This window comes from Callospermophilus lateralis, chromosome 7 (genome assembly GCF_048772815.1).
Source record: "Callospermophilus lateralis isolate mCalLat2 chromosome 7, mCalLat2.hap1, whole genome shotgun sequence".
NCBI lineage: Eukaryota > Metazoa > Chordata > Mammalia > Rodentia > Sciuridae > Callospermophilus > Callospermophilus lateralis.
Window position 1 is genome coordinate 104,358,122 of NC_135311.1, and position 15,155 is coordinate 104,373,276.

Here is a 15,155-nt window from a genome sequence, read left to right on the forward strand (position 1 = left end):
GCTTTTAGGAAACCATTTCCCTCCTCACAGAGAGCATTTTCGATAGAAACTTGATGCACTGGTTCTTTTTTGCAGCTCTCTTAGAAGAAAATAGGAAATCTCATTGTTGATTATTAAGGGCTTCTAGGGCACACAGGCCTCTTTCTCTGGTGAAATGGGAAGATCAAGAGAAATGAGTCTCAGAAAAGCCTGACTCTGGAGATGCATGCACAGGCAACCATCTTCTGGCTTTGTCTCCTGCCATCTTCATTCTGAGATATTTTGTTTCTCTCCGGGGTAGTTAGGATGAGGCTTCTAAATAGGGTTTTTTCCTTTTGGATGTTTTTTATAGGAACAGTTGTTTCTACCTATGAAATAGATCTGGTCCTATTCCTTCATGATCCCCAACCATTTCCTGCTATCTTCCATAGGGCCGTGAACTAAAATGCTTGAATTTAGAAAGTGTCCTATGAGTTCTCTAGGTCCTCCAGGCAGGGTCTGGCAGGTCAGGATTATTAGACCCACCTCCATGTCCACCTGCAGTTACAGGTGTCTAGCATAGTTCTTCTTACAGACCTTCAGGTTAGTGGGAACGGAGAGTGTATGATTACCTCTCTTGGGGCTAAGAGAGGGGATGATAATAAGTAGTTGTTAAGAATAGCCAATATTGGGCTGGGGTTGTGGCTCAATGGTTGAACGCTTGCCTAGTACATGGGAGGCACTGGGTTCAATCCTCAGCACCAAATAAAAAATAATAAGCAAAGTTATAAAAAAGTTTTTAAAAAGAATAGCTAATATTAAAAAGTTTTGTAAGCCACTGGATATTTAGTTTGTCTGATCACTTTGTCTTTTCAGTCAGGTACCAGGAGTTTAAGAGAATATACTCTTATGGAGCTGCTTGTGGTAAGTGCATAAAGTGAGTCAAGGTGTTTTTAAGAGCCTGGGTTCACTGAGACCCAGCCTTTCTCCTTGGAAGCTGGTGACTTGGGGTCGTCATTTAGTATTCTTACCCAGTAAGAGCATAGGAAAGGGATATAGGAGGAAAGTAGTGAGAGGCTGGACCATGGAGGTATGTGGAACACTTTTTTGAGGGGAAAAAATGGAAGTCTCTTTGCTGCGTTCTGGGCTGATGGTTAGTGTGTTGAATTACAGATGCACATGGAAGAGCCTTGTTTTGACTTCCTTCGAACCAAGCAGACCCTTGGGTAAGTTCGCTGATAAGGGTACTGAAATTTTACAATGAGTCTGGGGCTTCTTTTGCAGCCTCTCACAACTTCACAGTCCTTCCATGCCTTACTTGTCAGAATTTTTGAAATATGCTACATCTTGGACTATGATCATGTTTTCAGTTTGGTCAAGTTGCAAGATAAACAAGAAAGCAAGCTAACTTGTGGTCCCTAGTTCAGGAAAGGGGTGCACACCTTGACAAGAGAATTAAGTAGTTGTATACACATTTATGGTCATCTTTTAGGACTTTCAGAACCCAGTATGTGGGTAGAAACCCTCCCCCTTGAATTTCTGAGGGCAGAGCCCAGTAACCTCATGAGCCCAAAAAACTTCTTTTTTTATAGGTACCATGTATACCCAACCTGTCGGAATACATCTGGGATTCTAGGATTCTCTGTCACTGTGGGGACTCAGGCAACCAAATATAAGTGAGTAAGCCAGTGAATAAATGGATCTAACCTATTCTAGACTTGGAGAATGGGAACTACAGATACTTCCTTAAGCCTCATGCAACTCTTAATACAAGCAGGGTTTGCTCTATTTAGTCACTGGGGAGCAGAGGGGAGGCAGTAGATGACCATAATGAGAACTGATATATGGGTTCCAGTGGCCCTTTAGGACTTGGCTCAAGTCTTATTGACAGCACTTGCCAATGTTTTTCATTAGGTAGATGAGAACAAGAAAGGTAATGATTCCCAAATTGACATTTATGCTGGAACTAAATGTAAGGTCTTGATAGTTCTCAGCTTTGGAATGGTCAGGTATGGCTGTAGCTACTTCTGGATGAGGATACTAGAGAAATTGTTCTAGTGGTGGGGGGCCGGGTATAGGAAGGTTCTTCCCCATTCTCTTCCCTCCTTCAGCTTATGGTTGAGTATGGAAGTCTTAGAAAACACTTATGTCTTTTCCTTGGAAATATGCCTTAGTCCTAATTCCTTCCTTTGACTTTTGCCAGAGATGAGCTCTCTGATTGCTTTTCATTGAAGATATTCTATTTCAGCTCTGAAATTGTTGATAAGAAGATAGAAGAGTTTCTTTCCAGCTTTGAAGAGAAGATCGAGAACCTCACTGAAGATGCATTCAACACCCAGGTGACTGCACTGGTCTGTCTAGTCTTGGTTTATGCAACCCTTCAAGATACCATATACCAGTTTTTCAGTGTGTAGGCCAGTTTTTTGTTTTTGTGGTACTAGGGATTGAACCCAGGGGAACTCTACCATTAAGCTATATATCCCAGCCTTTTGTGAGACAGGGTCTCACCAGTTGCTGAGGTTGGCCTTGAACTTGCCATCTTCCTGCCTCACCTTTCCAAGCTGGTAGGATGACAGGTATGCACCACCAAGCCCAGCGGGTTTGAGATTTATAGCTCCATCTTTTTCTGATCATAATGTCCCCCTAGCTTCCTCTCTTCCAATAATGCTGGCTAGGTCCTTCACAAGCCAGATTTGATAGGATTATAATTCCTGCTGTGCACACTGGTGTGATGTCATGCCTGAGTGTCTCTTTGGTGGGAACAGGTTACAGCTTTGATCAAGCTCAAAGAGTGTGAAGATACCCACCTTGGGGAGGAGGTGGACAGGAACTGGAATGAAGTGGTGACACAACAGTATCTCTTTGACCGTCTTGCCCACGAGGTAATGATTTTCAGACCAACATAGCCCTGATGTGAGGGTTCCTAATTCTATGAGTTTCAAGTGCAAGCATCCCAGTATTGTGCTACTTGGGATACTTGTTGAGGCCTGGCCACTTGCTCATTTCTTGATTCAAATACTGAGTTTCCAGATAAGGTGGCTATGTGAGTGTGAGTGTGGTGCTAAAGTTTACCTCCCACTACCTGTTTTCAGAGAAGCTCAACGTTTTATTATATATATGGATTCAAAAGGGTTTCTGCTATAGAAAGTTGGACTTGATGTCCTCCAGATTTACTTATTCCAGTTGTATAGGTTTTTTGATGACTCCTAGCTCAAAATAATATAACCCATGAAAAAGAACTCTCTGGATCCTGCAATTTAGTGTCACCTCTGATTATAGGTAGCTCTCCTGCAGTGCATTAACAAAGACATCATTGCTCTGTGAGGCAGAAGGAGCCCAGCTCAATAAAAGCACTCCAGTTGACATCAGTAGTTGCTATATTTTCTCAAGCCAGAGAAATGAAATGTGACACCAAAGACTTGGGTTTCTAGTTGAGTACAGTACTGAGTTGTAATTACAACATCTGCTGTCTTGCTTACCTGCTAATGTAGATCATTACTATGAAATATGAAGCTGTGCCACAGAGGTTCATCCTCTCTCTATCCTTCTCTGGAAGGTTAGAGCTAACACTGAAAATAAAACAAAGTGCTCAGATATAAGCAGGATCAATCTGTCTTTCCTATCTCCCTTTCCTCTATAAGATTGAAGCTCTGAAGTCATTCTCGAAGTCAGACCTGGTTAACTGGTTCAAGGCTCACAGAGGACCAGGAAGTAAAATGCTCAGTGTTCATGTGAGTATGGTTAAGTAAACTATAGTTCCTTTCTTTCCAGAATTTCCAGGATTGTCGTTTACTGAGTTTGGGTGGTTAATAGAAATTCTAAACAAGTTGTTTGCCTACAATATGGCCAACACATTTCTTACCTTGAATCTTTTCCTCTTTCAGGTTGTTGGATATGGGAAGTATGAACCGGAAGGGGATGGCACCCCTTCTGGTGAGGATTCAAACTCTTCTTGTGAAGTGATGCAGCTAGCCTACCTGCCACCTTCTCCTTTGCTGGCAGATTCTACCATCCCCATTACTGATATCAGGGCTTTCACATCAACACTCAGCCTTCTCCCCTACCATAAAATAGTCAAATAAACTGCAGTCTCATTGGCCTGAAGGAGTGTGTATTTAAAGATGTGTTTGTATTTTATGGAGGTACACTACTACTGCCTTTGGGCCTACATTGAATTTTTTGCACTGGCATCATAGAATTCAATTTACTTTTTTTCCTTTTCTGTTGAGACTAACCAACACAGGGTCAATGTAGGGGGTGGACAAGTGTGAAATTTGACACATTTGAAGCAGTTATTTGGGAAGCTTTGGCCTGTGTCATCTCAGATGGAGAATCCAATTCTTGAGAGGCCCTATGTAACCAATTTGTTATTAGTACCTAAATGCTAGGTACTAATACCTGTTTTTTTTTTTTTTAAATGTATTTTTAAATAAAGATAGTTCTGTATTACCCTTCAGAATGAGCCATCTGCTGCTGTGGCATTCTTTTTATTATGTTTTATTTCAGTGTGGGGTGTGTGGATCTAAAAATACACATTAAACACTGTAAGGCAATAAAATATTTTTGGTGAAATGTTGGTAGCCTTACGTGTGTTAACAGAAGAAAAAAGCTTAGCAGGGACAAAAGATAGAACAGCACAATAAGGGTAGGAAGAGGAAAAGGAGGCCAGACCCTCCAGTATTTTAAGAATTCTTGTGAAAAGCTACTATATTCAAGGTTGCCAAATAACTGGCTTCCATGTCTAAACATGAAGATTAAAAAAAAAATACACTTTTTAAAAAGGTTGGAAAAATTACTTTATGAAGCCTTAAGAAGCACTGAATATAATTCAACTGTAATCCAGGTTTAGATACAATTTAATAATAGTTCATTTCCAAAATAAAAGTTATCATAAGTGAAACCATGAAATTTCCTAACACTTGATTTTAATACATTGCACTAATATTCTAAAACAACTCTGAGGAACCAATATTTACAATAGATGGAAGATTATGAAAAATCTGCCATCAGGTATATTTTTGTGTGTATATATTTGTATATATAGAACCCAAGAGATTACATGAACGAAGAAATAAGAGTCTGTTTGTCATGTCTTAACAGCAGAACAAGAGTGCAGAGTGTGAAACTTTTCAAAGCATGGGGTCTGGAACAGGAGCAGACATCTTGTTTTCTCAGGACTGAAGTCAAAATCTTAACTGCCATAGAGAAAGGGAAGCTTTTCCAGCTTTAATTGTTCATCTGTGTCAGAAAGTCCAGTATCCCTGAGATAGGAACCACTGCAATAAGAAGGGAGTGATAGGTTCTCCCAAAGGAAGATTGTTGCTTAATTTGGACAACTTGCCCTGGTCATCGGGTGTAAACTTTTGTTTCCCAGCCTAATGCTTCACAGCACCAAGACGTTTCAGTAATGGTTCATCATAAACCCAGCATTCTCCATCTTCATGGAATAACTGTAAGAAGAATAAGAATTCATTTATTTGCTTGTTTTGTACTATTCTTTTATAGGGTAGTTTTTATTATTCCATGCCTTCTCTCCTCATTGGACGAAATGAGTTTCAGGAAGGGACCAGTGATCATCTTTGTTCATAGTGTTCACCACCTGGCTAAAACGTGAATGAATTACTACTACTCAAGGTATAGGGGAATAGCAGTTAGGTGGGGCTTACCCTTGTCTCCCACTGAATTTCCTTCTCCTTTCTTTCTCGGGCTTCTGCTCTTTGTCTTTCTTCAAGTCTGTGCTTTGCTTCAGTTGCTGCATCAATGTCTCTGATTTTTAAATTGAAAGTGACATCCTTCCAAAGGCTAAAGAAGAGAGATCAAGAGAACGGACAATCTTGAGAATGAAAGTCTAGAGCCACTCTGAATAAAGTATAAAAATAATAATATAAATCAAATGGCTCTTGAGTGTTATAATAAATCTCTTTAAGGTGGCAACAGGGCACAGAAGGAGTAAAGAATACAGAAATGGGCCTAAGGAAGACCCCCACCTGTTAGCTATCAAAGTATAAACAAGCAACAGGAGAAAGGACAAAGGGAGCTGAGACCTGTGATTCTACTTCTGGTTCTATCTATACCTACCTGGGAAAGTCAGTTTCCCTCTCTAGGGCTTGAGTGTCCTTTACTTTAAATTGAAAGGATTAGAACAGAGGAGCTGAGAAGCTGCATTTCAGGAAAAACCTCAGATTTAAAATGTGATCTTGGAAGGGTCAAGAGGTCAACTGCAGAGGCAGATGTAAGCACTTCCTCCCAAGGCCATAATTTCCACTGAAGAAAAGAAGTTCTAATTTTCCTTACCAGCGGGACTCATATTCATTCTGATCTTCTAACTTCCTCACTTTTTTCTTGATTATAGGCAACTTCTTGGTATCTACAAAGACCGTATTTTCCTAGAAAACGAGAGGTTAAAGGGATATTTTATCGTTTAAAGGGATATTTTATCGTTTAAACTGTTTTCTGAGGAAAAGTCAACTCTTCACAGAAGGCTTTAATTAACAGATTAAGTTTCATGTATGTAAATGATGCAGCCTTAAGGCTAAAATAATACCATTTTATGTTTTAAGTCCAGAGGCTCAATTCAACAGATATTTTAAATGTGGCTACAGATATTTTCAATGTGGCTATGTTGCTACATGTATGGGCATCATTCCTAGGAAGCCAGACCCATCACAATTAATCTTCGTGTGCTTTTTACATTGCAAATTCTCTGAAATCCAGTTCACAGATTCCTCCTGTTATCCTTATACCACCTTTCTTCGTGGCTTAATGAGAACATTTCATGGGTGGTATACAGACGGAAAATTCCTTGATGGTGGGACTCATTTATTTCTGAATGCCTGGTGGCAGTTAGTTAATTTTATTAGTTTTTGAGTGTAGACACACACACACACACACACACACACACACACACACACACACACACTCAAATTTGGTTAGCACTCCATTTTACAAACATGGCACACATTCAGATGATAGGCCTAACACAGGGTGCTCAATATGTGCCAAGCACTGTTTTACATATATTATTCTCAAGTGTTTTGTAAAGAGAGAAAAGTAAAAATCATTCTATTACCTGCACTGCTGGAAAGGAAGAAGGGGAAGGAAGAGTAAAGCTCACCCTGAAGAGATGACACTATAGGTGGTATTGGTGGTAAAGTTTCAAATGGAAAAGTAGGAAAAAGGGATAGGCTGAAATTAAATGTAGCCAAAGACAAGTGGCAAAATATAGGTTCTTACCCCTGTTGCATATTTTGCATACATTACACCATTCCATTCCCCTTCAATTGAGCAAAAAGACTTCTTGTCATTTGGAGAACTAAATATAAAAGGAAATATTTGTGTTAGTGTCAAATTGGGAATTATTCTACCAATTTATTTTTTTGTAGGCAGCATGGTTTATTGTCAAAGCATAGAACATAAAAGAGCAACTGTGAGGTTTTTGGTAAAAATTGCTTAATGGAACTAGACTTCTCAAGGCTAATGATAAGAAAGGGGCCCTAAACAAGATGCTAATAAACCGCAGATCCCATAAGCAACGGGTGTGAGATAGGCAAGGGAGCCCTGTGCTAGATGCTGGCACCTGGCACATTACCTGCCCTCCAACTGTTCACAGCCTACTAGACTCACTCACCATTGAGATTCTAGGTGTGTAGTGAGCTCATGTGGGCACCAGGGGTCAAGGGCAAAACTGCTGGTGCGAAGAAACTTAACTCTAGTATATAGTTTTTCTCCCCAGGCTTAAAGAAATCTCTAGATCAAATAGTTTTGGCTCTTTTCCTAAACAAGGATCCTCCAAAGCCCTGACAGGCCTTTACTTGACACCACAGTCATGTGTCTGGCAGATATGGAATTTGGGCAGATAAATTTAATAGCATAGGCCAGGTTAGGAAGGACAAAGCATAAACTGAGGCTAAAAGAGACCAGAAATTAAAAAAAAAAAAAAAAAAAAAAAAAAAAAAAAAAAGCCAAGGTAGAGAGATGAAAACTGCTATCCCTTGCTGGAAACAAGTGAAAATGGGGGGAAAGGGAACAATGAGAAAGAAAAATTTCCAGGATTAGAAGGTTATTATGTGATGACTCCAAGTGTGGTCTGGGTACCCTTAAGGGTTCCCAAGACCCTATAAGGGAGGGAGTGCTTAATGTCAAAACTATTTTCGTAATATTACTTGTCGTTTCCACTTGGTTTTTTCACAAGTGTACAGTGTTTTCCAAAGACTATACAATATGTAGCAACAGAATAGAAGTAGCAGATTTTAGTAGAATCCACCTGTATTCTATTAATTATATTGAAGATTTATAAAACTTTCAAAACATAAAAAGCTATTATTCTCACAAAATTTATTTTTGCAAAAAAACCTAATTTAAAAATTAATATTTTAAAATCTTTTAATTTCTCATGAAAATATTGATGGATATAATAAAGGGGTCCAAAGACCAAAAAGTTTGATGCTCAAACTTTGTCTGATGCTCAAATCCTGAATAAAATGACTTCACAAAGAGCTCTCTGAGCTCACAACTTTTTGGTGTGTAGGGGGTGCAGTATGGGGGGTTACTGGGTATTGAACCCAGGAGCACTTAACCACTGAGCCACATCCCAGACCTTTTTTAATGTTGTTTTTTTTTTTTTTAGAGACAGGCTCTCGCTGAGTTGCTTAGGGCCTCACTAAGTTGCTGAGGCTGGCTTTGAAATCACAACCCTCCTGCCTCAGCCTCCTAAGCCACTGGAATTACAGGCATGTGTCACTGTGCCCAGCGAGCTCACAACTTTTGAAGGTAGTCTTTCTACTACATATGGCTCTAATTGGCAGAAAATTCTGTTGAGCTAACAGTTCCTGTGGGGTTGATTACCTCAAAAGGAGGGTAACCTGCTTCCATTGTCTTCCTGTTTTTTTAGCAGTGACTCGTGTTGCTCTCTAAGCCCTACCATATTTTCTGAATCCAACAATGTTACTGATTCTTTGTAAACTTCATCTTATGTTCCTGGACCCAACCTGCTCAAGATGTTTTGGGTTGCCAATTTAGTTATCCACATTAAGTCATCTCCCTGGAAAGCTGGTTTACCAGTCATATATTTTCCATCTGACACTGTTCCCAATAAGGCCTTCCAAGGCAGAGAAAAGTCCAGTGGCACAACACTGCACTGTCCCCTTCCAGGCAAGCTCTGAACCCACCCAACTGCTTTCCCCCTAGCAAAGGCACAGAAAAGGGAAGGACTATGAAGACTTGGGAGACACTCAGGGGACACTCACAAAGTCTGCTGTTAAGGACTAGTTTATGGACCAATCTTTAAGAATCCATGGTCTGGGTTAGCCAGAAAAGGTAGAAGACCTCTTTCAGTTCCCATTGCAAATCAGGTTGTGAGGAAGCAGGTCTCCTCAGTGACCCCTGACTTTTATGAACCTGAGTTCTAGGTCTCCTTTTCATAAGGGATTTTAGTAAGAGATGTACTACAAGTTTAAAAGGACAAAACAATTTAAATAATCCCTAACGAAGTTTAAGACAAAAGGAAGTATTTCAGAAAAATGGAATAGCACTTGAGAAAAAATACCTACAAAATCTCAGCAGTAATTCTGTGTTTCTTGCCTCCATAGAAAGGTTTAGTGTGGAAGACGATATTTGCACTATAACCAGTTTTGGAACAATTAATATTGCATTCTCCTCCTAGTTCCACCCAGGGCACTGTGAGGATAGACCTGGAAAATCAAAAGTTCTCAGGTAAGGCTGATAGTTATGAGGAAAGGAATGGATTTGGTGGAGTCTTCTGCTGATCAGAGGAAATGGAAATGGCTCTACTTGCCTTCCATAACCATTGGGGAATGTGAGAATGTAATGCTCATCATAGTCTAGACATGAGACACAGCCTGGGGAGAGAAGGAATAAAACCTCTGATTAATAGTGTCAACTGGCCACAAGGCTTTGTAGTTTGTCTAATGGATACTTCATTTGATTTAGGAGTAACCTATTTTGTATCCCATCCCGTCTTCATCCCAGTACATATGCTTTCATGCACCCAACAGCATGCAGTATGGCTTTCTGTAGCCATTTTCCCTTACTAGACAGGTGTCTATCAGGTATTCGAAGACATACAAACTCCTAACACTGTAGTCCACCCAATGCCCACAAACTTACCTTGCCCTATGTTGTGCACCCCAATTGACATCCCAAGGAATTTTGATTTAGTCCAGATATGAGCATTGAATTGGATTTTCTTGTTAAAGCATTCAGCATAAAAGGCTGAAACTGAATAGGAAAGTGTTTTCTATTAGTGCACTATATAGCTACAGCTACCTCTTTAAACCCCATCTGGGGGAAAAACCTGGCTTCACAGGGAAGTCCTTTACCTCTCAAAGAACAACCTTATATTACGCCATGAGGTACCCACTTGCCTTTTCCACTCTTTCTCCAATGTAAGCACCCATTCAAAGCTCCCCTAAAATGAATTTGGCTGTGGACACTCCAGGAGACATAAAATCAAAAGTGTCTTGTGTTCTGGTCAGCAAGCATGCCTATTACCAACCCCAACCTGAGCCCATCCAGTACTTCCAATTTTAATACTTCACTAAACAAGATGTTGAGGATATTTATTCTTTCCACTATGTCCAGAACATACAATATAAAAATTACATATTATTTATATAAACTGTCTGAAAGTTGCTAAGGTCTCTAGAGCAGAGCATTATGTGTGAGTTTAGAAGCATTAAGCATTGGTTTCCCAAATCCAGCCCCCATCTTTTTTTTTTAAATAAAATGATACTGGGGATTAAACCTAGGGGTGCTCTACCACTAACCATTTTTTATTTTACTCAAAATAAAACAAACTCATGATTCTCTAGCCTCCTGAGTGGCTGTGAGGACAGTTGTGTACCACCATATCTATCTCCCAAATTCCTTCTTTTCATATATATATTTAGTCAGTGATACTAAGAATCTTGAAACTTATATAAGGAATTGACAATAAGAACAAATCAACTGAGTTTCTACTTCAGGTAATGGTGATGATATAGCTAGCCGTACAACTGACAATAAAGCAATCTCAGCTACAGAATTTTTAATGATCTTCAGCAGGCAGAATAGTTTCATAGTGGATGTTGCAGAAGAGCTGTGTAACTTACTGGGTGGATGATGGGAAACCTGCTCAGCCACGAATGTTACACTGTTTTTAGAAACCCAGGGAACTGGTCCTTCTGAAACTAGCTCCTGCAAGCAAATACAACATAATTTCCTACTGATGTGGGACAATACAAAAACAAATGACAATACAGAAAATCTGTTAACTGGAGTCTTTGCTCCCTCCTATATACACACCAATCACCCTTTACATATTTCTTTTATGGCACTCAATTACAATACTATTATTACAGTTTGTGTCAATCTCCCTGACTATACTAAGACAATCCTAAAGGCCTGACACAGTGGATACTTATGTCTGTCAAGTGAATAAGAATAGACATATACTGATTATCTTTAGTAAAGACTATATGTAATGTGTCACTTAGGAAAGAAAAGTTATAGAGACTCATGTTTACTGAAAGATTACTATGTGGCATGCACAATGGACTAGGAACTTTTTCTTTTCCATCCTTAGAAGCCTTTTAGTGTGTATCTAACTCTTCATTAATGTTCCTAGACTTATAAATGACAGAGTTCTGGGGCTCAGTTCTGGGTTACATCCTCTTCACTAGCTATCTTCCGAGGTAATTTCATCCAAATGTAAGACTTCACAATACCATCTAAACATACTAAAATTTTGGAAGCCCCATCTCCAGCTAAGAACTCTCTCCATATTCTACCCTCTCAGATTCCAGACAACTTCACTTACATGTCTAACAAACCCCTTATACTCTAATTTCAAATCAGAGCCCTTTGATTTTTCCCCTCTCCAGGTCCAATATTTTCTTACCAGTAAATGACAGTACCACCTGCTGAAGCACACATCTAAGGGCTCATCTCTGATTGATTTCCTTACCTTTCCTCCCCCAATCCATCTACCAGTTCTACCACCAAAACAGAACTGGAATCAACCATCTCTCTCTTGGAATAATGAATGGTTCCTTGCTTCTAAATCTGGTTTTCAGAAACTCATCATAATGACTTTTTCAAAACAAAAATGAGATTCTGACAAGCTATAAAATTATCATTATGGTGTACAAGGCCCTATATGATCTGATTTCTCAATCTCTGTTCTCATCTCATTCCACTATAACTCTTCCTCACTATTTTCAAAATATGCTAATTTGACAACAATGTTCTTTGCATAGTAAGCATATTTTGCTCACTGCCTTCATCACTGTTATCTGCCCTTAAATGAAGTAAAATTTTCCATCAGTACAATTTAAGATAAAACAACTGTTGGTGCATAACTCACTGTGTTCTCTTCAGTGTCATTTGGTAACGTCCAATGACACTGAAAGATCTCACCCAAAATGGGATTGTATGGCTTTTTGGCAACCGATCCTTTCCTTCCTGCATGAAAGGCTGAGAGGTACCATTTCACAACCTGAACCATTCGATCCCTGGGATCTTTCTGGTCACTAATGCTGCAAGAGACAAAGAAAAAATTTAGTGCCCTGCTTTTTTGTTAGCATGTCTGCCCTAAGCCATGGATTGGAGAGGACCCAGGACACCAAGAGTTACCCCTAAGATTTTTTTTTTAATTGAGGTATAACATACATAATTAAATGCATTAATCTTAGTGTTTGAAGAATTTGACAAACGTACATATCCATTTATTTAATCATTATTCTAGAAAGTTTTATCATTCTTCTGTTCAAGCAATTACCACCTATCCCCACCCTAGCAAACAGTGCTTCTAGTTTCTAGTGCAACGGATTAGTTTTGCCTGTTCCAGAACCTGATGTAAGTACATTATTTTATTAACAAACAGATATTTCCTGTATCTATTGTTAATTTTTAATTTAATTCTTTCATGGTCAGAAAATATATTCTATGTGAATACAATTAGTTTAAATCGATTAAGGCTTTGCAGCATATGATCTATCTTTTTTAGGTTTTTCTTTTTTTCTCTCCATATGGTGTTAATGAATATTCTAAGTGCACTTGAAAAGGCTGTTATACAATTGCTGGGCAGTGTTCAGAAAGGTCAGTTGAATCAAGGTGACCAATTATACTGTTTTGGATCTTCTACAGTCTTATGATTTTCTCAGAAAAATCAGGGAAGAACTGGTGGGATTGGAAGGTTCTCAGGAAACCTTCTATGGCTTCTTTTATATCATCCTCATATACTGTATCATCTCTCATTACTCCTAGTTTATTGACTCCTGCAACATTATAATAACATTTTCGGACACCATCCAGCCACTGGCCTGATGCTGCAACAGCAGGCCTGACTGCCATTTTGACCTGGGAACCTACCCTAGTCCAGGGCCTCTTGCATGCTAAGCACACAATCTGTCACTGAGTTACATCCCCAGCCCCTTGTTTTTTTTTAATTTATCCTTTTACTTTTAACCAAGCAATGTCTTTATATTTCAAGTCTCTCCCCTTGAAATGGCAATACAGCTACATTTTGTTTTATCCAGTCTGACAATCTCTGTTCTCTTAAATTGTGAGCATATTATATTTACATTTATCATAATTACTGATGTAAATGAGCTTAAACTCTACCATCTTAATATTTGTTTTCTACATGTCCTTTTTGTTCCTCATGGCATTATTTCTCCTCTCTCCTTTTTTTTTAATTAATCAAGTATTTTCAGTATTCCATTTAATCTCATCTATTGGCATTTTTTTTCTTTCTTTTGGAACCAGAAATTGAACCTAGAGGCACACATGAGAATGCTTGCCTAGCACATGTGAGGCACTGGGTTCAATCAATCCTTAGCAATACATTAAAAAATAATAATAATAAAATAAAGGCATGCTGTCCATCTCAACTACCAAATTTTTTTTTTTTAAAGAGCTTATTTGTTAAATTATCTACTAACTCAAACACTTCCATATGTATTTGTATTCGTGCCTTTTCAAAACTGGTTATCTGGTCCTCTAAAACCTTCATCAAGATGGAATAAATATATACATATATGTCAGCCTATGTGCCCAATCACCATGAAAACCTGAGGGATTTATGTCTGGCTGCAGTGAATCATAGTCCAAGGCAAGAGATACAATCAGAAAATAGATTAGAGCATTTCCGATTACAAAGAAAATTTCCCTGCTACCGATAAAAATAGCAATGTGAACTTGCTTCCTCATAAATCAATCCTACCTTTACATATATCCTTGTACAGACAGCTAACAGTACAAACTTTAAGTTTAAAATTTATGAAAGTTTATAATCCAACACTAGACTATAAACTCGAGGGCAGACACAGATTTTTTTTCTTTCTCCAGTTCATAACAAAGTGCCTGCCAAACAAGAAAAGTTTTCTTGTTTAGAAATCTTTAGAAAAGTTTTCTGAATTCAGTTCAGTGAAGTTCTCCCAGGATACAGTACAAATAAATTAACAGTATAATCAATGTTTGGATCAAATAAGCCTATAATTTTGGCCTTATACATACTGGGCATCTATTAATCGGTTCTTAAGAAGTTTTTTAAAGTGGTAAACTTGGTTGCCTTACAAAATCACCATCACCAAATAATGTAAACAAACATTCAATCCTGCTGTTACCCAGAAATGTCTGAAAGGCGAGAAGGAATTCATTTATCCTGCAAAGGCAGAAGGCTATTGAGTAACAAATCTGAAAAACTAGAAACTACTGTGTTCAAATACCTCACAAACAGGTCCGGATGTGCAAAAAAGTCTGCATACATTTCTAAAAGAGATCTTCTTTCAAGAATAAATGTTGGAAGAACTACCTGAAAAACACAATTGACCTGTGAGGATTAAATTCCAAACACAGATTACTGAACTGCTAAAAGAATACTCATTCCAATCATTTAACATTTATCAGATACTGCCCAGGCATGTTTCTAAAACAATACCACTCAAATTCATCTATTCCAAAATGCCCATTAAGTAGCCCAGCAGATGAAAAACAGAGAAGGGGTACTGCATGTTCAAATGTCATTTCCTCTGTGCAAGCTTCCTTTCACTGAGTACATCTATTCATCCATTGAAGAGTACCCAGGCTGGTTCCAGAGTTTGGCTATTGTGAACTGTGCTGCTATAAACACTGATGTGTCCTTTTCCCTATAGTATGCTGATTTTGGATCTTTTGGAAATATATGGGAGTGGGATAGC

At 38.7% G+C, this 15,155-nt stretch overlaps 2 protein-coding genes across 8 annotated transcripts in view; one reads left to right on the forward strand and one right to left on the reverse strand.

Moving 5' to 3' along the window:
• Nrdc (nardilysin convertase) overlaps window positions 1–4,420 on the forward strand; it is a 90,007-nt gene extending 85,587 nt beyond the window's left edge. For both annotated transcript variants that reach the window (XM_076860421.1, XM_076860422.1), the window contains 7 exons: window positions 835–882; window positions 1,132–1,184; window positions 1,551–1,634; window positions 2,207–2,297; window positions 2,724–2,840; window positions 3,600–3,689; window positions 3,843–4,420. In XM_076860421.1, the coding sequence (XP_076716536.1) occupies window positions 835–882; window positions 1,132–1,184; window positions 1,551–1,634; window positions 2,207–2,297; window positions 2,724–2,840; window positions 3,600–3,689; window positions 3,843–4,040 (681 nt within the window). In that variant the 3' untranslated portion in view covers window positions 4,041–4,420. The remainder of the gene's footprint in view (window positions 1–834; window positions 883–1,131; window positions 1,185–1,550; window positions 1,635–2,206; window positions 2,298–2,723; window positions 2,841–3,599; window positions 3,690–3,842) is intronic.
• A 309-nt stretch (window positions 4,421–4,729) lies between these two features.
• Window positions 4,730–15,155, reverse strand: part of Osbpl9 (oxysterol binding protein like 9) — a 136,299-nt gene continuing 125,873 nt past the window's right edge. For 3 of the 6 annotated variants that reach the window (XM_076860429.2, XM_076860430.1, XM_076860424.1), the window contains 10 exons: window positions 14,685–14,770; window positions 12,320–12,491; window positions 11,067–11,151; window positions 10,084–10,194; window positions 9,752–9,815; window positions 9,507–9,647; window positions 7,192–7,270; window positions 6,253–6,344; window positions 5,625–5,760; window positions 4,730–5,408 (listed from right to left, as the gene is read on the reverse strand). In XM_076860429.2, the coding sequence (XP_076716544.1) occupies window positions 5,334–5,408; window positions 5,625–5,760; window positions 6,253–6,344; window positions 7,192–7,270; window positions 9,507–9,647; window positions 9,752–9,815; window positions 10,084–10,194; window positions 11,067–11,151; window positions 12,320–12,491; window positions 14,685–14,770 (1,041 nt within the window). In that variant the 3' untranslated portion in view covers window positions 4,730–5,333. Of the gene's footprint in view, window positions 5,409–5,624; window positions 5,761–6,252; window positions 6,345–7,191; window positions 7,271–9,506; window positions 9,648–9,751; window positions 9,816–10,083; window positions 10,195–11,066; window positions 11,152–12,319; window positions 12,522–14,684; window positions 14,771–15,155 lie in introns of all 6 variants that reach the window. The other 3 variants (XM_077109923.1, XM_077109922.1, XM_077109924.1) reach the window with 1 other exon arrangement.